The 24,476-nt window shown below is 37.3% G+C and overlaps 1 protein-coding gene across 7 annotated transcripts in view; it reads left to right on the top strand.

Moving 5' to 3' along the window:
• Nucleotides 1-16,700, top strand: part of GUCY1A1 (guanylate cyclase 1 soluble subunit alpha 1) — a 70,146-nt gene extending 53,446 nt beyond the window's left edge. For 6 of the 7 annotated variants that reach the window (XM_074396793.1, XM_074396792.1, XM_074396796.1 and 3 more), the window contains 2 exons: nucleotides 1,738-1,892; nucleotides 9,625-16,700. In XM_074396793.1, coding sequence (XP_074252894.1) covers nucleotides 1,738-1,892; nucleotides 9,625-9,826 — 357 coding nt within the window. In that variant the 3' untranslated portion in view covers nucleotides 9,827-16,700. The remainder of the gene's footprint in view (nucleotides 1-1,737; nucleotides 1,893-9,624) is intronic. The other variant, XM_074396798.1, reaches the window with a different exon arrangement.
• Nucleotides 16,701-24,476: the final 7,776 nt, after the last annotated feature.

The raw sequence follows: 24,476 nt of genomic DNA, 5'->3' as shown, positions 1-24,476 counted from the left end.
TTTGCTTGTTAAAGTAAAACTTTGGTGAAGAAAGTTATTTAAAAATATTCAAACCCTGCATTTTATAGGTGAAAACATGATCAGAGGGAAGTAAAGAGAGTTAAGGAAGTCAGACTACCAGTTACCAGTAGAGTTTGTTAGAATGCAAAGTTTCTGATTCACAGGCTAGTGCTTTTGTTTGAAAAGTTTGTAGAATTCATATGACATCTTAAATGTAAATGAGTCTGGAAAGTTGCTAGCAGATATCTGAAATTAGTTACTAAAAGTAGGCAGAACTGAAGTCTTCTGATTTCTAAATTATATCTAAGTTACTGAGTTCTTGGTCTTCATTCAAAATGCATGTATCTAATACAACTTTTTTAAATGGTGGAGTAAACATAGAGTTTGAAAACGAACATGATATTGTCATTACGATTGAAAATAACCCCATTGAAAATAGCAGCAGTAGTTTAAGTATTTGTGAATCCTTTAAGATCATCAGGCCTTTTGAAGATTGCATTGTTAAATATCCTGCTTTGGCTAGGCAAGGCAACTTACATTTGTAATTCTATCACTTTGGAAGGTTGAGGCAGGAAGATGACTTAAGCCCAAGAGTTTGAGAATCGACTGGGCAACATAGCCAAGACCCTGTCTCTACAAAAAAATTTAACACTTAACCAGGTGTGGTGGTGTATGCCTGTAGTTCCAGCTACTCAGGAGGCTGAGGTGGGAGGATCATTTGAGCCCAGGGGTTTGAAGTTACAGTGAACTATGATGGTGCCGCTGCACTACAGCCTGAGTGACAGAACAAGACTCTACCTCTAAAAACATGAGTAAAATAAGATAAAACATTCTGTCTCAGTGGCTCTCCAAATATTGGAGACTTCGAGAATTCCTAAAATTTTGCCACAACACATCCCAGACTGCCTCTTTTATCTAGGTGTGTAACAAATCTGACTTTTTTTGGTCAGTCTGGATTTTTAGTTTAATGTATATAAACATTGTCATCTGGACTTAAGTAACTTCCACTTTCTGCTTCCTCTGTCATTTTCTACTTAAATAGTTCAATTTCATTTCCTCAGTTATAAGTCATTAGAATAGTGGAATAGTGTTTGGTATAAAGCTGTTTTAAGGTAAAACGTCTACAAAACGTGTTTAATGTCCTTGGAGCTACCTTCATTTGCCTTTGTCAGGGTTTGGGGAAACAACTCTAAGAGTCCAGAAATTATGTCTATCTCACTTGATGGAGAGGTGGCAGGTTTACATAAACAGCTCATATCCTCCTTGGTATGTTGCTGTGGTAACTGTCATCCCTGTGCATGGTAACTTGTTTCAGGTGGTGCAATCTTAGCTCACTGCCACCTCTGCTCCTGGGTTCAAGTGATCCTCCTGCCTCAGCCTCCCAAGTAACTGGAACTACAGAAGAGAGCCTCCACATCCAGCTAATTTTTTGTATTTTTAGTAGAGACAGGGTTTCACCATGTTGTCCAGGATGGTCTTGATCTCTTGACCTTGTGATACACCCGCCTCAGCCTCCCAAAGTACCGGGATTACAGGCTTGAGCCACTGAACCCAGCCTGCGCTAGTAACTTTTAATTGCATATAAGAAGTAGAGGAAGTTGGCTGGAAATTTTGAGGAAAGGGGTGGTGTGCTGAGGGTGAATGGTAAAATAATTTAGATAGGGTATTCAAACAACACTGACAAGTAGGAAGTGTTTTACCAGTGACTGGGAACGTCATGTTATTTTTTGCTTTCAGATGCGAATTGGACTGCATTCTGGATCAGTTTTTGCGGGCGTTGTTGGAGTTAAAATGCCTCGTTACTGTCTTTTTGGAAACAATGTCACTCTGGCTAACAAATTTGAGTCCTGCAGTGTACCACGAAAAATCAATGTCAGTCCAACAACTTACAGGTAGTAATTATGTTAAACACCTAAAATCTCTTGTTTTTATTTATATGCAATTGCCATATTTCTCCGTAACTTTTTTCTTCCTTAATCATAAAGAAAAAAGAAAAGTGGTAAGTTTTATCATCCTCACTTTAACTGTCTTTACACTACTTATTAGCCTCTTAAGAATGACTCGCCTGAGGTGTTTGTGGCCCAACTATAATCCATGACAGATATTACATATTCTTCCATCACTCTTCTTTTGGAAGCATATATTAATACTCTCAGTATGTTGATAGGTGTTCTCACATCACCTAGTATACTACAGTGAAATTCTGGCACCAGCCACCAGACTGAGCAGTCATAACCACAACTTATGGAGCATAAAACCCAACAAGACTGCCCTTAATTCAGATGCCAACCACCCTTCAGGACCTAAGTGTGCATTTAGACTGAATGAGCTACAAATTTGGGGGTTCCCATGAACCTCTCAAGTTAGATAATTAGTTAAAATGACTCACAGTACTTAGGGAATTGCTATACTTACTATTACATTTTTATTTTAAAGGATACAAGTCAGGACCAATCAAATGAGGAAACAAAGTGGGTAAGGTCTGGGAGGGTCCCAGATGCAGGGCTTTCATGGAATCAGAACTTACCTCCCTCTGATCACATCAATGGGTTCACAAAGCAGGAAGCTCCACCTCACTGAGCTTTGAGTTGGTGTATGGAGTCTTATTGCTTTCGTTATGTAGGCATGATTGGTTGAATCATTGGCCATGGGATTGAATTCAGTCACCAGCACCACTCTCCTCCCCAGAGGTTAGGCTAGCACGGAACCCCAACCTTCTAACCACGAGACTGGTTTTTCTGGTTCCCTGCCTCTGTTCTGAGTCATCTCATTAGTATAAACTCAAATATGATCCAAGGGCCTCATGAAAAACAGACACTCCTATAATTCAAAAAAATTCCAAGAGTTTTAGAAGCTCCCTCCCTGCAATCGAGGACAAAAGCCAGTCAAGTTCCCTATCATCAAGTGTTTTGTGAAGATTGCAGTTTTGTGTATTGGCAGCAAGTGTTAACACAGAGGAGCCACGTGTCATCTCGCATCAGAAGAAGCTCCTTTTTCACTGCCTCCTTGACAACATACAGTGTACACCCTGAGTCTATACAATCTGCCATTTTGGCATCACTTATCCACCTTTAACCAGACAGTAAACCAATCCGTGGTAAGTAGAAATACATCTATCATATACATTTTGTCTCATTATATTGGAAACTCTACAGTAACAAAAAAGGTTTTCAGATCTATGGAGTAGCTGAATTACACCAAGCAAGTTAACTTTTTTATTATCAGAAATAACTCTTTAATAAATATCATCTTCTCATCTTCTCCCTTCTTCTTCTTTTTTTTGAGACCAAGTCTCACTCTGTGGCCCAGGTTGGAGTGTGCAGTGGTGCAGTCTCGGTTCACTACAAACTCTGCCTCCCAGGTTCAAGTGATTCTCCTGCCTCAGCCTCCCAAGTAGCTGGAATTACAGGCACCCACATCCATGTCTGGCTAATTTTTGTATTTTTAGCAGGTACTGGATTTTGCTGTGTTGGCCAGGCCGGTCTTGAACTCCTGACCTCAAGTGATCCGCCTTGGCCTCCCAAAGTGCTGGGATTACAGATGTGAGCCAATGCACCTGGCCTTCTCCCTTCTTAAAGTACCAACATCCTTTCCTTTCCAGCCCAGACTCTCAGTTGATAATCTTGCCTCATATTTCACAGCTAGACTAGAAGTCAGATAAGAACTTTGCCATCTGCACACTGTAGGTTCCCTCAGCAGAGCTACCTGAGTACCTATCTCCTCCTTCTTTGTTCCCCTTACATTGGGCTAGCTCCCCTCCTGCCGCTGGTTGATACAGTTTTACTCTGAGTGATATTTCCTCTCACCTTCTCAATAACTTTTCTGCTGAAATTAACTGCTTTTTCTCTATGATCAATTTCTCTCTGATGAAATGATATTCCCGACAGAACACAACCGTATCTATTAAAGCTCTTGAAAAAATAAAACCTTTCTAGTTTCTTGTTCTCCTGCTACAGTTTTAAATTTCTGCTCCTTTTTATAGCAGAACTGAAAGAAGTTGTCTATATTCACTATCTCTATTTTTTCCGCCTCTTATTTTCACTTCAACCTACTCCAATCAGTGTTTCCTCCGCTGAAATGATTCTTATCAGGGTCATCAGTGTGCCTTGCTAAAATCACTGTCAATTTTCTCTCCTGAGTGTCCTCAACATCTCAGTAGCATTTGAATTGGCTGAGAACTCCCTCATTTAAACAAAAATGTCTTAAATTTTTGGCACCGCACTCACCTAGTTTCCTCACTACCCCGTGTCCTCACCTTCTCAGTGTCTTGTTGGCACTCCTTCCCTACCAAACGTGTGCTGCAAGGCCCAGAGCCTCTGCTCCTGTTCTCCTCTGCGTCTGAACTTTTATGACTGTAACCATTTTTTAAAAAAATCTTTTGCCCATCCTGTAATTCTCCATGGAGCTACAGATCACATATGTATCCTACTCCGTATTTCCACTTGGATGACTAATTGATCTATTAAAATTAACTGGACCAAATTAGAATGAGTGATTTCCCACGCAGACTGATGAAATCCACTTCCCACCCAGGCAAGCTTACCAGTCACCTTAAAAATGATATCACCATCCACCTAGTTACTCAGACCATCTACCTTACAGTGATCATGTCTTCTCTCTTTAATAAGACACTCCTGAACTACCATAGCTAGAGCAACAACCTTCTCCTCACACACTCTCACATTATCTTGTCTTCTCAGTTCTCACTTGCATCTGAAATTGTTTTACATAGTATTTATGTGTTAATTTCCTGCCTCCCTTTGCAGAATGTTAGCTTCCTGTGGTACACATTCTATATCCCCAGCTTCTAGATCAGTGCCTGGAACACAGAAGGAAAGCTATTTCTGTACTTACTGGTTGATTATTGACTCCTGGATATGAAAATAACTCAGTATAACCTGAGAACTGGAAAAATCCCTGGGGTTCATTGTAATGGTAATTGGCCCATGGTCCTATCGGGTGTAATATAGGTAGGGATAAGAATCCATGCCCTGAAACAATATGATTCCACTCTCTCTGTAGGCATTAAGAAGAATCATCCTTTTAAGCAGGAGTCAGTTGCTTGTCCTTCCACTGAAAGCTGAGCTTCCCCTTCAGTGTTCAGTGATGTTTTATGTGGGGTGTGCATATTGACGAATCCTACCTAACAAAGCTCTACTAAAATATTCTTATTGTTTTTAACAGTATAAACTATCTTTTTCAAATCTTTCATTTCGTATCTCAAAGCCTGGTGGTCTTGAGCTATGTTAGGAGACACTGATATTAACTACTCATTTTTCTCCAAAATATAATTCAAGATCTCAGGTATTTCAGCAGAGGACCACGACATGTTGACATGTATTTCTGACCACAAAAGAATGCTCATATCTTAAATCTTAGATTCACTATATTGGGAATGTTACTAGAAATGCACATATAGATTTTTATGCCATAGTGTTATTTTTTAAATAAATTTTTTATTAGTGTAGTAACACATGTCCATTTTAGAAAATTTACAAAATTAGTAAGTTACTAAGTATTATTAGTAAGTTACTAAATAATAGGAAAAACTCATAATCTCACTACCTAGAGATAGTAACTGTTAACATTTCTTTTTTTCAGTTATGTTGATATGCACATACATGAACGATATTGAAATTTTAGTTTAATTTATATTAAACTTTATTTAGCTTATTTGCTAAAGTCATTTCTACTTTTTATAGACAAATATAATATGGCTTTTTTCCCTTTTGTATTGATTTCAATACTAATTTACTGTCCTTTTATTCTCATATATTTATGTCTTGCCTCTCAGATATCTATGTCTTGCCTAAGGGAAAGCAGTAGTTAATACTGTTTTATTTATGCAAATATAAATACTTAATGTGAAATACTTTTAACAACATTTTAAATTCCTTTCTTAGAGAGACACTTCACTTTTTTTCATATGCTAGAAAAACTTAATATAAATAATTTAAATTTCAATTAAACATCCATGCTTTGGGAAATTTAGTCAATAGTAGGGAGCATAATTTTAGTTTTACTCAAAGTATAGGACAAGAAATGGATGCTAAAGAAGGTGTGCAAATATAAATGCAGTTTTCTTTGGAGAGTTTTATTGGCAATACATTAAATTCTGGAATGATATTTCTTTAGTAATAAAATAATCTGCTTAATATTGAATGTAGCTCCCTTAATATATTTGTAAATACAGGTAAATTTAGGACACAGAATACATACATATACCAAAATTTAGGACACAGAATACATACATATACCAAAAAAAAATGTTTATCTTCAGATTTCCACTTCCAAATTCTACTCAGTGATTCAGAATGTGGCAGTGTAATGACAATTGTACATTCCTGTCTCTTAAACATTGTAAAGAGTTTTACTCTAATTTTCGGGGATAATACTCTGCATTTTGTTGGCTTTTTTTGAAGTGAGGAAAACGAATAGAGACTACATTAGATATTGTTAAAGTTTCAAGTCGTGGATTAATGACAGAGGTTTATGTGGTGATCCAAGGATCATGAGAAACAAAAATGGCAAGTGGGGAGGACGTGTGGATGCTGGCCAGCGTGTGGGGTAAACAGGCCTAGGGCCTCTTGTGTGTAGGACAAGTCTGAGCACACGGTGCTAGAAAAGCAAGAATTGAATTCTGTAAGAAGAAAGAACAACAGAGTGAATAAAGGAATATAAGAAACATAACAGAGAATAGGAGAATTGATGCAATAATTTGGGGAAAATGATGTCTGCTGAAGAAGATGTAGAGAAAAATGTCCACCCTATGAGGACATCTAGGCTATTGCTGCCTTTTTTGGGTGTTACTATCATCAAGCTTTCATCTAAATGGTTTGTTTTTCTAAATGGTTCTTTTTAAATATTCTGATTTTTTTAAAGACAATATAATGGATATTTCTAACTCCATGACATTCTAATTATGTTTGTCTGTTAAGTTTCTTTAAAAAGCATAGAATTTGTATTCAGATGACATGCCTTAGAGTCCTAAACACAGCACTTACCAGATGTGTGATTTAGAGCAAGGCCCTTAATAAATTCAGATGATGCACTTTAAAGCCACTTGTAAAGGCTGAATATTTTTATATAATACATTTAAATAAGATATTGTGATTCTAATGACCATATTTAGTAGGAAATGTCGGGTTGTCATAGGTAGAAAAAATAAGTTTATCAATCACCTATAGTTTTATACATTTTTATTTATTTGACTCATAGTTTTATGCATTTGTATATTAAATTTTTAAACATATAGAAAAATAACAAAGCAAACAAGATGACATTCATATAGCCAATACTAATATTTACATATCAACATTTTGCCATATTCATTTCAGGTTTCTGTTTTATAAAAACAATAAAATAATGTAAATAGATATGAATATAATGTAATAAAATATAAATATAAAATATTACATGGTGCCTGTCACATACTCTAACACAATGGATCCTCTGTGCTTTATAGTTTATAGGAGCTGAGAATATATACTCTCTGCAGACAATCTCCCAAATAGAGATGCATGTTCAGCAGCTTCTCCACAACTCATCAATAAGATGTCACTTCTGCTTTCCAGGAAGGAAAATGGATAGAGAGGCAGGAATATTACTTTCATTTAGGTCCTTCCAGGTAGAAAAATAAAGCCAGAGGAAAATAGATTCCCAATCAACATGTCCATATCCTTTTATGACCTGCCTTGAATCCATTCGGTATTATGTTTCTGAGATAGTTTCCTTGATAAAACATAAATCTAGTTATAAATCTAGATCATTCATTTTAACTATTGCTAATGGAGTGGTTTGCTGGTAAACCAGCTTTGGAGGATGAGCTAGAGAATCCATGATTCTAGCATTTGCCAATTTCTGTGGTGTTACCATGTACACTTTGGCAGCTTTCAGGCTACGGAGGGCTTAACTGTCTTACAGAGTTTCTGAGTATTTAACAATTGGCTCTCACAAGCCAGTATGGACTAGATCCAGCATGTTACTATATGTGCATGTGATATAATATGTATTCCAGAGTATGAATAAGCCAGACTCCATCTTCTACCCATGGTTAATTAGAGTGTATCCAATTTTTCATTATTACAAAAAGTGATTCAATAAATATCTTTATAGATATGTCTTTAGATAATATAACTAAAAATGGCATTCCCAGACCATATGCTATACCCAGTTTCAACCTTACTAATCATTAATTAGCTGTTCAAATTGATTTTACCAATCTACATTCTATCAACAGTGTATGAGGGGTGCTATTCCCCAAAGCCTGATATTGTCAAACTTATTGTTACCAATATGATAGGTATGGTGTGATTTCTAACTGATGCTTAGTCAGTTTTTAAAAATCAGTTTACTTAATTTTCACAACTGTCCTAAGGAATATGTACTATTATTATCCACATTTTAGAGGCTGGATAATGGACATCTTTTCTGCTAGATCTATCAGACTTTGAAGCTTATACTTTTAAACTGTGATTCTATAACTTTTCATTATATATTCTCAAATAATAGTCACTCGAAAATATTTACAAATTCATGACTAAGGCATCATTTTTATTAGTTTTGTTTTGCAGATACATATTTATTGATGTATTGATGAAAATTAAACTGTCATTCTTGAGACAGATTTCTATTCAGTTGGTTTCTTCAGTAGATAGATGTCACAGCATCAAAATCTCATTCAACATCATTATTGTATTTAATTTAGACATGACATTACAGACTGGTGAGTAGAAGACCATGATCTGTTTGGGTAAATATAATACATGCTTCTCTGTAGAAGCTGGTTGAGAGCCCACAACTATGTGACATTTTTCATGCATGGCCTGAATATTAGATTAGAGAGGCTTATTAGGTTCGCATTTGATGGAAAGCTAGGGAAGCAAATGGGAAGAGGTGCCAATAGCTTAATCAGTAAGATTAGAATTTAAAATGGGTTTAGCATAATGAACAAGTAGTAAAATAGCAAATAATATAATTTGGTGAAAAGATGAATTTCGGGAGAAAAAATATTGCTAATAACAATTAGTAAGTAGAGTGCTGATATGTACAATTAAATCTCATTTGAGTCTTAATTTGATTCATTTTTACAAATCTAGAATTTACAAAAATTCTATTGAAATATTCAAAAGTTGTTCTCATATCATTTTTGTCATCGTAATTTTGGTTCACAATTTCTTGCCCACATGATTACTTTTTTTGTCTGTGATTATAGTAAAATTTACAAAATTAATAAATTGATAAATGGATGTCTTACCTCTTTCAACTTAGGAAATCTTAATACTATTATGGCAATGTGTGGATATTTTGCTATCATTAAATCTTTGGATTATTTTTTCACTACTATAAATTGCACTGTTATGTGGATATCATCTTTGCAAAAATATTTTATAATTTGGTTCTAGTGTAAGTGAAATACATTAGTTGACACAATTTTCTGATTGTGAATTGATTCTTCACTGTACTTCTGTGAAGATGTCTGTTAACTTCATTAGTCTTTTCCTGTCAATCACACCTAAAATCACTGGTTTATTAATATTCTCAGTAACATTCAGTTAGTTAAGTTGTCCTCTTTTTTTGAGTGGACAAACATTTATGTCAGTATTTTTATTTTAATATTTTCAGATTACTCAAAGACTGCCCTGGTTTTGTGTTTACCCCTCGATCAAGGGAGGAACTCCCACCGAACTTCCCCAGTGAAATTCCTGGAATCTGCCATTTCCTGGATGCTTACCAACAAGGAACAAACTCAAAGCCATGGTTCCAAAAGAAAAATGTGGAAGATGGCAATGCCAATTTTTTAGGCAAAGCGTCGGGAATAGATTAGCAACCTATATGCTTCTTTAGAAGTCTTTGGGGTTTCACTCATTGAAGATGTGTGGACCCTCTGAAAGCACTTTAGGATTGTAGATGGCTAACGAGCAGTGTTAAAATTTCAGGAGCCAACTCACAATCTACTCTTTCTTTCATTTAACCTAACAAAATGTGTTCACTTCAGTACTACAGCTCTTCTGTTAAAAAGAAAAAAAAAGAAAGAAAGAAACCTTAAAAAGTTACTATTTGGGTAGTATTTCTGTTATATAACCATCACTTATTATCTGTACTCAAAATTCAGCATCTTGTACATATATCAGATAATTGTAGTTAATTGTACAAACTGGAGTCACCTGCAATCTGATATCCTGGTGAAATGCCGTGGTTATTAAAGTGTGTTTGTGATAGTGTTGTCTTAAAAAAGGATTTTGAATAGAAGTTACATTCTTTGACACTGTAAGTTCTTTCAAACTTTCAACTCTGCATTTTATTGCATTTTCTCATTTAACTGTTAGCATATGTTTGAATATAGGGTGACCTTTTTTTCTCTATTGTATTTTCTTCTTTTTTTCTTTTTAGAAAATAAGCAATTAGGGGTTAGATGCTATATGAATATAAAATAGTTCTGTAAATATCAAATATTATTTTTAGTTCTTGAAGTTACAAATACTCTCCATAGTAATGTGTGTTATAACAATAAATATTTCTTTTGTTTGACTTTTTTAAATTCTACAATGGTAAAGGCTATTTTAATTCATATTAGTGATTTAATTCCTATTAATTCATTTTACTATAACGATAGCTAAGTATTCAAGAAAAAAGAGGTTTGTATCTTGTATTAAATTGCAGTAATATAACTCTAATCTAATTTAGCTGAAAGCAACATGGGAATAAAGTAATGATCCAGAGGACCCACCATAAAGGACATTGGTAAAACATTCACACACGTGCACATACATGCAGGCACACTTGGAGCAATGTGGACCTACTTCAGCAGACATCTTCTGTTGCCATGATGAGCCATTTACAATTTTAAGAAGAAAATCTAAGTACGGAAGTAGAAATAAGACTTGTTCTTTTGTGGGTATCTCATTTTTCATGAGTATTTGAGATGAACATTTTGGTGTATGTTTAAGAATCAAGTTTTTGTTTCATCATTAAATATACATATAAGTTTGTTTATTCTATTTGAAATATCTTGATTTTTTTAAGAGACTCAGTATTGATAAAGCAAATAAGGCAGTGACTACATTATGGAAATTTCTGATATTTTTTTCTAGAGCTTCACCTTTTTTCTTTGATTTTACATAAACCTTTAAGCAGCTATGATCTTTTAATTTTAATTATGTCAGTTGAAGTTTTCTGGTGAACTAAAATATATACAGTTTGGTTGGGCATAAGGATTTGATTTTTAAAAGCTCAAATTTAAAGCAAGAAAAAGATGAACGTTAAACGGTTTTAAAATCAATATTAGCAGAGCCATAGATGTGCTAAACTCTTAATTGGGGTTCTGAGAATCAGTTTAAAAATTCTTTGATTGCCTTCATTTGTGCCCAGGCTTCCCCACAGTGACATCAGGAATAGTTATTACTGATTGGCCTCTAGTATTCCGAGGGTACTGCTATAGATAATACAATAATGTTGTTTACTAAGGGCTAACCCAGTGTCTTACAGGACTGACTTTGACTCAATGAACACTCACCCTATTATTAGAAAGTACCATAGGCCTTGAGAAAGTATAGTTACAGCCTCACAAATATACGAAGTTAAATCACTACTTACAATTAAAATAAAAATATAAATACATTTTTCCTTCTAGGACCAAACTCTTATGGGGAAATAATAGAAACAAAGAAAATGTAAAAGCATAAAATGGAATGTAGTCTTGATCAAACATTTCTGCAGACCTCAATTTGCTAGTGATTTGTACTCAAAAGTTTATAATTCAGTTAGAATTTAGAAAGTATTTTCTGTGTTTGTGATAGATTAGCATATATACAAAACAAACGGGAAATGTATGTAATCTTGATGAAAAGTTGCGTGAGAGTTTCTTGTACTATTCATGCAACTTTTCTATAAATTTGGCATTTTATCTAAATAAAAAACTACCAAAAACTTTTTCACAGAGAAATTAAATCATCTGTGGTCGATTCCCCAGACCAGCTTACAAAGGCCCATTAAATATAGAATAATCTATGGATCTTAAAGAAGATGAACATACATTTCCATGACAGAGTACATATGAAATTCACAATTTAGTTGCTAAAACATTTAAGGAATTTCTTTCTTCCCTATCTTATCTGCTTCAGATCCAGACCAGTGATGGTAGCCAGAGTAGAGAACATAGATTCTTAAAATAAATAAGGGAACAAAGTCAGAGCTTGTGAGTTATTGAGGATGGAAAAAAAGTGGACAAACAGGGCCTGTAATCAGGTTGGGAACTATGGGTACTGAATTATGTTGCCATTTAACTATCCCCAAAATAAGATTGGGTCTCAAGACTGCTTCCCTAACAGACTGTTTCTCCTGAAAATTCAGGGGCTGTTCCTTCTGTTCTGATGATATGGTTTCCATTCATGGCTTCTTGTTCTGTTATTTTTTGTGTGTCAAGTGCCCTATATAAATTAGCTCCTTAAACATATTTCTCAAGCAAGCACAGAGTTATACTGAAGTTTTCTAAAGATGCTTTGCATCAGGAAGCAAAGGGAAATACAGAATTAAAATGTTTCTTCCCATTTTGCTTTGCCTTTTTATATCTATCTAGATTTTGTCAGAAAATGCAAAGCGTATATTTAAGAAAACCAGAATACAAATAGATTCGTTTTATCGTTTTCATTTATTCATTCATCCAGAATTATTGAATACTTACTATGTGCCAGGAATATTGCAATATTTTTGAAATTTAAAGGTAAAGTATGGCCCAAAATCAAGAAAGGAAAGTAAAAGACAAATAGAAGACATAATTACAACATTCTGTGAGAGCAGAAAGTCGGGGACTCTGCTTAGAGAAGTCTTTGGTCTTAGAGTTCATCAAGCAGAGAGGAGGAAGGGCATGGTCTAGACAGATAAATTACCACACACAAAGAGATGGAGTCTTGGGGGTGTGTAGCATGTTCTGGACAGTCAGTTGCCTGGGATGAGTTGGGAGGAGGGAGAATAAGGACAAAAGACCATCTGGACAAAAATCACCAAGGGTTATGTGTGTCACGTAGAGGTGTGCCATGAGAGTTGTCAATATTACTATTGTAACATTAATATATAGTAATTAATAACTATACATGACACAGCTTTATGTGACCTTAAATAGTTATCAACATTATTACCATAATAGTAATATTAACTATAATAAGAGCTATTATTCACTTGAGGCACTTTTTCAAAATAGATCTTACAAAAGAAACAAAAAGAAGCAGTAAAACGTGAAAAATCAGATCCATTGGCTTCTGTTTCCCTCTCCAACTGTTTTAAAGCTACTAGATAAGAGAGGGATCAAGTCTTCAGGGAAGTGAATGGTATGATCAGATGTGTGTTTTCCAAAGACTATCAGAAATAGGATAATTTTCAAGACCTGGGAAATATTTGTATCCATAGATAAGGAGAGACAGGATGGGTATTTACTTGCCTGGGTGACTAAAGAAACATCTGTTTATGGCTCAAGGGAAAATGATTTATTTTATATCCTGGATATTTTGCCACAAACATGAGCAAAAAGCTGGAATGTCTGGCCTTGGAATTTTATAGCATTCTCAAGGCCATTAGTCTTTCAGATCCTTTGGTAGGGAGGGAAGAAGAGTTGCCTCAGCATTTTAACTAACCTGTCTGCCAAATTTCTTCTTCCTGATATTTCCAGCCACAGCAAGGCAAAGACTTCCCAGCCCTGTCTCAGGTTAGGTGAGAAGAAAGCATGGGATGGAAGAGGGTGGTTGTCTGTGGTAGGCCTCACAAATGACAGAGATGAATAAACAAGAGTGTCTAGTCCCAGTGGTGTCTGAGGAATCAGTTCTCAGAGACTACCCAGCTGGAAAACTGCCCAGATGGAGCTTCACATGCAAAGCCCCAATGAAGTCTAGTGCCGCAGAATGCTTTAAACCCACCGTCAAGCCCCTGTTGATGAAATGTTAGTAGCCCCAAGCAGAATCGGTTAATGAATTACTGCAGTAGTATCAGGTGCATGGGTTTGACCTACATAAATCATTATTAATAAGTAAAATGGAATATTTGACACATACTTGTTGAGGAGCTTGTTTGATCACTACCTTTCACTGAACAATAAAACAGATCATTGATGTCACCTCATTTTGCACTTTGATGCTATTTCACTTTCAGGTGGTTGCACTTGGACAGTTAAACGGAGGCCGACTTGAAGGGTGCAGAGATGGAGAACGTGGCACATGTGAGAGGTGGGAGGGCAGAGACGCCTTGCAGTTCCTGTGAGGAGGGACTTACCATCTCCTCCAAAACAGAAATTCAGGGCTGCAGAGACGGTAGGGAAGTGCAGTTCACTTGTCAAAACACAGGCTAAAAGCAGGGACTGCTTAACTTACTAAGCAGAGAAAACCGAATGTCCTTTTCAACCAAAATTTACAAACGTTAGAGTTTATGGTCCTTCTTAGGATACTTTTCAAGACTTGGGAAATATTTGTATCCTTTGGTGAGAAGAAGAAGGATCAATTACTAAAGCCGTAAGATTTCAGTAACGAAGGCAATTAGTCCTTTGTCATCTGTGTTGTTTGGTTTTCTTCTGTTCTTACCATGTCAGCTACTAGATCTTTGATGAACTGTTGCTCTCCTATAAATGTTTCTTTTATTATATTGATGGTATGCACTCATTCAGTATTCTTATTTTAAGCCGCGTTAAGCACTATACATTTAATTGCCATCTGTATATCCCTCTAAGCAGCTTGGCTTATAACAGCCACACCTGCATCTGTTTTGACTACCCTGCATAACCCACACGTTTTTTCATTTAAAACTATCCTATTACCTTGTTATTTATGTCCATTTCTTTTCATATACAGAGTCTGCCAAAATAGTAGCAAAAGCTTTATCAACGTATAGATTTCAATAAAAAAAAAAAAAACTAAGCAAAAGGAAAAAAATGTGATATTCTAAAAGCCACACTTCTTTTATCACCAGTACAGTTTTTTCCATCATCATAAACTTAGTTTCATGAACATGTTAATATCTTAGATTTAAACATTGGGGTAGAAATCAGGATAAAATTTAAATGGCATATCCAGACTTAATCTCAGATATTCTGGTTGAAGATAGATAAAGTTGTGGCTGCCTTTCAAGTTTTTTAAATTTTTTAAATTATATAATGTCAGAAAATTAAATCGCAAATGAGCCTTCCAGATTGTGAGGAAAATTACTTGGCTGAAAATGACATCGCATAATGAACAAATCTTAAAGTATCTGCTCGGATGTTTGTTTCATCTGAAATGCTGCCAAATCCATCTGTATTGAGGAAAGAACTATGAGGTAGTTTCAGAGAAACTGAAAACAAAACACAGCAAAACAAAAATGCTATTACAGAAATTGGACAGCCCAATGTGTTAAGTATTAAATACCTGGTACAAAAGCAGCAAAACTGAAGCTCTCTGGAAAGTTACGGCAATAGCGGTCTGGGAATTCTGGGCCTTTAGAAATAGTGATTCCCAGTGATGCAGGGATGGGCAGCATCCAGACACTGTTTAATCACAGCGAGCTGCCATCTTGCCTCATTAAACTGTATCTTATAACATAGAAGTGAATGAAAATATATCAGGATTTGGGAATTTACTATTCCTTGACCTCCTTGCACATATAAATTAAAGACGTTCTGGAAAATATGAGGACTTGATATTCACTGGCCTAGAGCACTTTTCTCCAACCTTTTAGATTCCTGCATTCTATTAGTAAAATATTGTAGCACAACAACTCTGTAGGCTGATACATGGTGCTCTCAATCCCTATACTACATATTAGGACAGCTTTTCTAAATGAGCATGAATATGAATAGAAATTCTAGTATTTTATTCACCTACCACAGTGAATCATCTTTATATTTTACTTTGTAAACTGCTACAGTTGGCCAGTGAGTCTTCATTTTTATTGAGTCACATGTCACTTTGAGAGCTGGATAAATGATAAAAGACAAACTACCAGCCCTCCAAAAATGTGTATATGGACCCACACCAGACATATATACTTCGAGAGCTTGGGGAATCTTGCTAGAATGTATTCTTCAGCCACCCTAGTGACCGAAGTACCATAGACCATATTGTCTAGATGGGACAAAATAATAAATTTTGACTAAGAACTTATTGTTTAGAGAGAGAAAATAGTAAACAATGTTTGAAATGAGAACACAATAAATAACTGACAAGTCTGTGACTTTTGGTTTAGATGAGACCACTTTTGATTTTGAGGAATGAAAGGAGTTAGGTTTTGGGTCCTGATGTATACGTGATTCATGGAGTTTCAGATACAGACAATAGTTTTCTTTTCAGCAATATTTAACATACCTCTCAACATATTTTTTGTCAATTTTTGGTAAATACACATTGCTATAGATATACCAGTTTATTGGTTATGTTTAGTAACTAATTTCATTTTTTCTCTCTATGTAAGTATAGCTATTGGACCTTGCATTGAAAACCTTCTTTGTACTAACAATCGTCCTTTTATTATTACTATAATAGTTGCTTTAAATGACACATTTATTTTGAGTTCTACTTCCGGCAGAGTTGCAAAGTCTATCAGAATGTTACCTCCTGTCTCAAAAGCGTGTTAGATATTGCTGCCACCTAAATATTGTAATAAAAGTGTTTAAATAAAAATCTTCTTAACATTTAAAATGAGTTATGTTTAAAAAGAAAAATAAACTTTGAATCAAGAAAAGACAATATTGTCCCAAGTTATGCAAATATATTTACTTTGATGTAGGTCTTGCTACTAAAGAGAGAGAAAACTTCCAGCGTAACAGTGTGGAAAACAAGGATTAACAACTATTATGTCAGGCATTTGCTCGATACAAGTCAATCTATTCAAAATCCCTTTTCAAAAAGTTATTGTTAAATAATGTACTAGCAAAATCAAAACACATTTCTTTCTAAAGCTCCTATTTCCAAAAAAAAACTCATGAAATCAAAATTTTTTTGAGACCTAAATTTGGTAATAACATTTTTACATTTTTTTTTTCTTTTTTGAGACAAATTCTCACTCTGTGGCCCAGGCTACAGTGCAGTGGCACGATCTTGGCTCACTGCAGCTTCCAGCTCCCAGGTTCAGGCAATTCTCCTGCCTGAGTAGCTGGGATTACAGGCATGTGCCACCATGCCCAGCTAATTTTTGTATTTTTAGTAGATACCAGGTTTCACCATGTTGGTCAGGCTGGTCTCGAACTCCTGATCTTGTGATCCACCTGCCTTGGCCTCCCAAAGTGCTGGGATTACAGGCATGAGCCACTGCACCCGGCCTACTTATTTATTAAAATTTTTTTTTTAAATCTTAGTTTTTCAAACCATAAATAAAGTCAAAACTTTTATTAAAAAAAACACTAACTTTAGGCCGGGTGTGGTGGCTCACACCTGTAATCCCAGCACTTTGGGAGGCCAAGGCGGGCGGATCACAAGGTCAAGAGATTGAGACCATCCTGGCCAACATGGTGAAACCCCATCTCTACTAAAAATACAAAAAATAGCCGGGCATGGTGGCACGTGCCTGTGGTCCCAGCTACTCTGGAGGCTGAGGCGGAAGAATTGCTTGAACCAAGGAGGCGGAAGTTAGAGTGAGCCAAGATTGTGCCACTGCACTCCAGTCTGGTGACAGAGCAAGACTCCGTCTCAAAAAAACAAAACAAAACAAAACAAAACAAAACAAAACAAAACAAAACAAAACAAAACAAAACATTAGCCTTAGAAATAAAACTGTGCTTGGCTTATCCAAGTGTAGTGGTTGATATCATAAGCGAGGGGATAAATTTGTCTCCATTACACTTTGTTGGGAGACAGTTTTCTAACAGTCTCTTGAATTTTATGGAGGGCAGTGGTACATACTGCCTTTGTTTTATATCATCTTTTCAAAGATGCTTGTATAGCAAGCAGTCTTAGAAGACAGAGATGATGTCTCTCCCAAGGACAAAGAGCAAGCAGGCTTACTGCCCATTTTAAAGATTTGTGTTCCTAAACTTAGGGTTTATCTTCTGCACTGCAATTCACTGTATGCAAGGGTAGTTTATTTATTTTCACATTGCTGTGTGGGACCCAGTGAACCAGTGCACGATAATGCTGATACTCTTGGTCAGGTGCTATAGTTGTGTGAGTCAGTGAAGTTCTCTTTCTCTGACCCAGGAGTCTCATGTCTTCTGCCAGCATCCATGAAATTGTGTCAGTCTAGCTGGTTAACTTGCATGTAGAGTAAAATCTCAGACCCTTATTATTGACAGTTTGGAAATGAGGATGGGATGCTGACAGAAACTTGTCTTCCTGGAAGAGAAAGAGTAAGGCTATTGTGGGCTGATTAATGCGATTAGAGGGAAAAATTTATGGGAATTGATGACAAATATGGTAACCAAATTATAAATCAGCAAAGTGAGAAATGATCCCAATTTTATTGCCTGTTACTAAGAATGAATTCAGAAATGTTGCATGTCAAGCATCAGAAAGTGGGTTCAAAGACAATGACGTAAACAATGGCTTGGTTGTTGTTACCTCTCACTGGGTGAGCAGATTCTCCTTCCACTGGGCCATCAGCCTCAAGTCTACTCCTCAAGCCTCAAGTCAACAAGTTAAATTGTTGGGGTTAGAACCGTAGCCTTGGAAAACTCTTATAGGTTGTAACACATATCCATCTTGGGTTAGAGGAAGGTTCTGACCTTCTTCAGACAACAGTTACAGATATATCCATTTTAAAAACAAAAATTAGTCCAGTAATTATTCTAAATGGAAAAATTTAAATTGCACGTATTTTTGATATACAACATGATCTGTTGATATATGTATATATTGTGGAAAGGCTAAGTCAAGCTAATTTACATATTCATTATCTCACACACTGTTTTTTTGGAGTGAACATTTAAAATCTGCTCTTTATCACACACTGAGGTCTATGGGGGGGAGCAGGGGACTAGAGGAGGGATGACGGAGGTGGGGAGTTGGGGAGGGATAACATGGGGAGAAATGCCAGATATAGGTGATGGGGATGGAGGCAGCAAACCACACTGCCATGTATGTACCTATGCAACAATCCTGCATGTTCTGCACATGTATCCCAGAACCTAAAATGCAATGTAATACATATTAAAAAATAATAAATAAATACATACATACATAATACAATACAATACAATAAATACATCTGTTCTTGTAGCAGTTTTCCAGTATGAAGTACATTGTTATTAACTATAGTCACCACACTGCACAATAGATCTCTTAAATTTATTTCTCCTAAGTGAAATTGTGTATACTTTACCCAATACGGTGTGCATTGATACTGACCACAAAGAAGAAAATGCATGGTCTCTATGAGCAGAAACCAGGTAAGTTATTAGAACTTGGCTAGTTCATTCAAGAGAGGAGGGTGGTACGTGCAGAACGCTTGTTGAAAAAGAATGGCAACAGGTGGGCTGTCTTAAGGCCGAGCCCTTCCTGTAGTCTTTCGTGCCAATTTTGGATTCTTTCAGAGATGATAGTCAAAGGCCTCAGAGTGTTTTTCAGTAGGTCCTGGCTTCAATGGGAGCTTTGTCCCTTTTGGAGAGATTTCTCTAAAGCTAACAAAGTTCCACAGAAAGGCATACATGAGGCATTGTTATGTTTTAAACTATGTTCCCACAGAAGTCTTAGCCTCAAGTACCTTAGAGTGAGTCCTTATTTGTAATATGGTCATGGCAAATACAATGCCTTAAGTTAAGATGAGGTCACCAGGCGTGGTGGCTCACACCTGTAATCCCAGCACTTTGGGAAGCTCAAGCGGGCAGATCATGAGGTCAAGAGATTGAGACCATCCTGGCCAACACAATGAAACCCTGTCTCTAAAAAATACAAAAATTAGCCGGGTGTGGTAGCACGCACCTGTGGTCTCAGCTACTCGGGAGGCTGAGGCGGAAGAATCACTTGAACCCAGGAAGTGGAGGTTGCAGTGAGCTGAGATTGAACTACTGCACTCCAGACTGGTGACAGAGCAAGACTCTGTCTCCAGAAAAAAAAAAAAGATGAGGTCATACTAGAGCATGGTGGACCACTAATGCCATGTGCCTGGTGTCCCCATGCAAAGGAGAAATTTGAACATGGAGACACCAGGAAGAACATCATGGGAAGATGAAGGCAGAGAGGCGGTATTAGTTGGATATACCAAGAAACACTAAGGTGATTTTCAGCAAACCTATAGATGATAGGTGGGAGGAATGGAACACATTCTTTCTCAATAGCCGCCAGAAGCAACCAACGATGCTGACACCTTGGTCTTGGACTTGCAGCCTCCAGAACTAAGAAACAATAAATTTCTGTTGTTTAAGTCACCCAGGCATTATGGTTTTTTTATCAGGGAAGCCCTCACAAATGAATACAGGCATTGACTAATCTTTGGGCTTTTGATGCCCCTGATTTGGGTTTGCAATGCTGATGAGAGTGACTCACTGGAGAATGAGAGACCGACATTGCAGATAACTTTTTGAGGCCAGACCTGTAGCCTTGGAAAACTCCTACAGCTCTTGCATTTAAATTAGACAAGAACTTAAGTATATTAGCTTGATAATGTGGCACCAAATGTCTCAGATTAAGGTGCATCCCTTTATAAAAAATTGTTCCTGTGCCAGTCAATCCCATGTCAGGTAATGGGTACAAATCCATGCCCACAGTTTGAATACAATGCTGCTATGGCTGCTAGGTCAAGGGATCCCCAAAGTTGAGACAGATAGTGTCAGCAACGAGGACTCTGCCACCTATTAGAGTGTTGAGTAGATCAAATACATTGAAAGTTCATTTGTTTGAGCTGTCCCTATGTGCTCATAACTAAAATTAAGTGCTCCTCCTTTATTGATAGAAAGATAATCTCTCCATCTTACCCCTGACCCATTCCTCTCTCTCTACTCTGATCTCAGCTACCTTAAGGAAAGAAATGATTAGGGGTGAGGTCAAGCTCTCCCTGCCTCCAAAAGGAACCAAAGACCATAAGCAACCACTCAAGCATAGCAGGGGGCAGAGACTTTGGGGAGGGGAGGGAATTATAATTGTATGCCTCTGTTGTATACTGACACCCAGGGCCCTTGTCAGGCTGGAACATGCAAACTTTCAGTTAACAGAGTTTGGGCAGGAATCAGAGTAGAGAAGGGAGGCAAGTGTGACCTGTGTTTGTGGTCTTTTTGGCCAATTCAGTGTGGGTTTTTTTTTGTCATATCCACATCTGAATACACATTACAAACTGATGTGCTCATACTGCCTTGTCCAGGAAGTGCCAGAAAGTCCTCCTGATCAGTAACAGCCATAAGTAGGTAAGTGCAAGTACCTAAGGGGCCCCACAACCCTCATGACCTCTCTGAGCTGCAGGTCTCCATGTCTGATAGTCTGTGGTGATTGAAGCCTCTGATAAAGGGGGTCAGCCTTCAGCCAGAAGTCTTTGTTGAGGTCTGGACTCATCACCTTCTTGACACAGCTGTCAAATCACCTTGACTGAAAGACTTTTTAGCTTGCTATTATGCTCCTTCAAAATTAAATACCTGACCCATGAAAGTCTTGTGACTCTCCAGCCTGATATTTCCATTTTGGGGTGAGACGACTCAGACCCATTGATTAATAAGATGGAAAGGGCCTAACAATACCTGCTTGGTTAAGTGGAAATGGTATATTCAGAAATGCAACTAGCCCACTGACAGCAGCACCTTGTCTTAATATAAAAAGTAGCAGCTACGACTTTAGGGAAACCTTTATTCCTCACTTTGCCATTTATAGTAAAGCTGCTGACTTAATGGGACCTTCAAGTCACAGATTTTTTCCTGTGTGTCTGTGCCTCTTTCCCTGATGGTTCAGCTAAACTGAAACCGAACGGTGTCCTATTTTTAGTTTTTCTTAGGTTGTTGCTAATGTCCCAGGTGTTTGGTCTGCTATTTGTAATACTACATATTGAAGGCATCCCTTTTGGGGATCATGAACTCTGGATACAAACTGCAATTGATGATGTCTGTACTGTTCATGTAAATTACAATGGCAAGGACCTGTTCTGTAAGGACACTGGCTGGATCATGCTGCCCAAGTGATAGTACAGCTTGAATAGCAGACTGGACTCATTTCAGTGTCTTTTCTTGTTCTATGCTCCACTCAGAACTAGAAGCTTTTTGGGTCACTGGATAATGGGCTAGAGCAACATACCCCAACATATTGTCTCCAGAATCTAAATAGACCCACTAGGCCTTGTTCCTCTTTCTTGGTTGTAGGAAGGGCCAAATGCAATAATTTGTCTATCACCTTAGAAGGAATATGTTGACACGCTCTACTCCACTGGACCCCTAGAAAGCTTACTGAGATAAAAGACCCCTGAACTTTAGTCCAATTTATTTCCCACCCATTGATATACAAATGTCTTACCAATAAGTCTAGAGTAGTTGCTACTTTTTGCTCAGTATGTTCAATCAATATAATGTCATCAACGTAATGAACCATTGTGACATTCTGTAGAAGGGAAAAGTGATCAAGGTTTCTGGGAACTAATTTATGATACACAGCTGGAGAGTTAATACACCCCTGAAATAGGACAGTGAAGGTGTATTGCTGGCTTTGCCAGCTGAAACCAAACTGCTTCTGGTGGACCTTATAGGCCGGTATGGAGAAAAGGGCATTTGTCAGATTAATAGCTGCATACCAGTCACCAGGAGGTGTGTTAATTTGCTCAAGCAATCAAACGACATGTGGTACAGCAGTGGAACTGAAGTAGCCACCTAATTAAGCTTAAGATAATCTACTATCATTCTCCAAGAGCCATTTGACTTCCACACAGGCCAAATAGGAGAGTTGAATGGCTATGTGGTGAGAATCACTGTCATGGAGGGTTGGGTGGCTACTATGCCAGAAGTTGGGGAATTAATTACACTGGGGCCGGGAAGGCCACTTTCACAGGGGGCTGGGAGACTTCTTCCACTGGCAAAGAAGACTCATCAGAATTTAGAGACTCAGTGTCTCCAGCTTCATCAAGATATTTGCACATGTCTTTATCCTTAATTTACAGAATCTCATTCTTTCCAATTGATGCCCTCACATTAACATAGACACCCTGCAGGCTGGAAAGTCAACTTCATTGCAATTCAGCCAACTGCAGAATGAGGTTTTGTATTTAATTTTTAGCAGTTTCAGTCCTGTGGCTATAGGAGATAAGTATCTTCTTCAGGGTACACATGGAAACTCTGATTATTTCTATGGCTGGGAATTTGAATCCTTGTGGTTGTTCCTTTCGTGTGCAACTTTTCCAATGACATTAGGACCAACCAGTCTATATTGTTATATGCAGTAGTTTTCCAGAAATGTTCAAAAGTAACATATACAAAGTTTCCCACCTCCTTTCTTCTTATTACTGGTTCATGGGAAGTATATGGTGCAGGTATTTTGCATATCTCTATTGCCAGATGATGTCACTGACTATCCCTGCACTCTTTACTACTAGAAATAGAGTCCTTGGTATATTTAAATCTAATCAGATTAGACAGCCAATTCCATAAACCTAGAATGAATTCAGAAAACTCATTCTTAATCTGTTCCTTTAGAGTCAGTCTCCATACCAAAATCTGTATTAGAGTTCTCCAAAAATATGTATTATTATAAGACACTGGCTCAGGTAATTATGGAAGCTGAAAAGTCCCACAATCTGCTGTCTGCCAGCAAGCCAGAGACCCAAGAAAGCTGGCAGTAAAATGTAATCAAAACCTGAAGAACTGAGAATGAGATGAGTTTATCTAAATCCCAGTGCAAGGGCAGGAAACAATGAGATGAGACAGTGCTATGGTGTGGCTCTGTGTCCCTACCCAAATCTCACCCTCAATTGTAACAATCCCCACATGTCAAAGGTGGGATCAGGTAGAGATAATTGAATCATGGGGATGGTTTACCCCATGCTGTTCTTATGATAATAAGTTCTCCAGAGATCTGACGGTTTTATACAGGGCTCTTCCCCATTTACTGGGCACTCATTTTCTCTCCTGCTGCCTGTGAAGAGGTGACTTCCACCACAATTGTAAGTTTCCCAAGGCCTCCCTGGTCCTGTGGAATTATGAGCCAATTAAACCTCTTTCTTTATAAATTACCCAGATTCAGGTATTTCTTCATAGCAGCATGAGAACGGACTACTACAGATGGTCTAGCTCAGGCAACGAGAGAGAAAAAAAGACTGAATTCTTTCCTCCACCTTTTGTTCTATTCAGGCTTTTGAATGGATCAGGTGATGACTACCAATACTGGGGAGGGTGGTCACACCATGGAGTCCATCAATGTGATGCCAATCTCATTCAGAAACACCCTCATAGACACAGCCAGAAATAATATTTAATCTGGGCACCCTGAGGCCAAGTCAAGTTAACACATAAAATTAACCATCATAGGAAAGATAAGAGATTTTCAAGTGTCTTCAACCCCAGGAGTAGATCATGATGCCTGCATGAGACTAGGAGATGTTTCCAAAGTGAAGTCATCCTTGATTTCTAG

The sequence above is a fragment of the Saimiri boliviensis genome, chromosome 3, assembly GCF_048565385.1.
Source record: "Saimiri boliviensis isolate mSaiBol1 chromosome 3, mSaiBol1.pri, whole genome shotgun sequence".
NCBI lineage: Eukaryota > Metazoa > Chordata > Mammalia > Primates > Cebidae > Saimiri > Saimiri boliviensis.
Note: the sequence above shows the minus strand (reverse complement) of the source record. Positions and strands in the feature narration are given on the sequence as shown.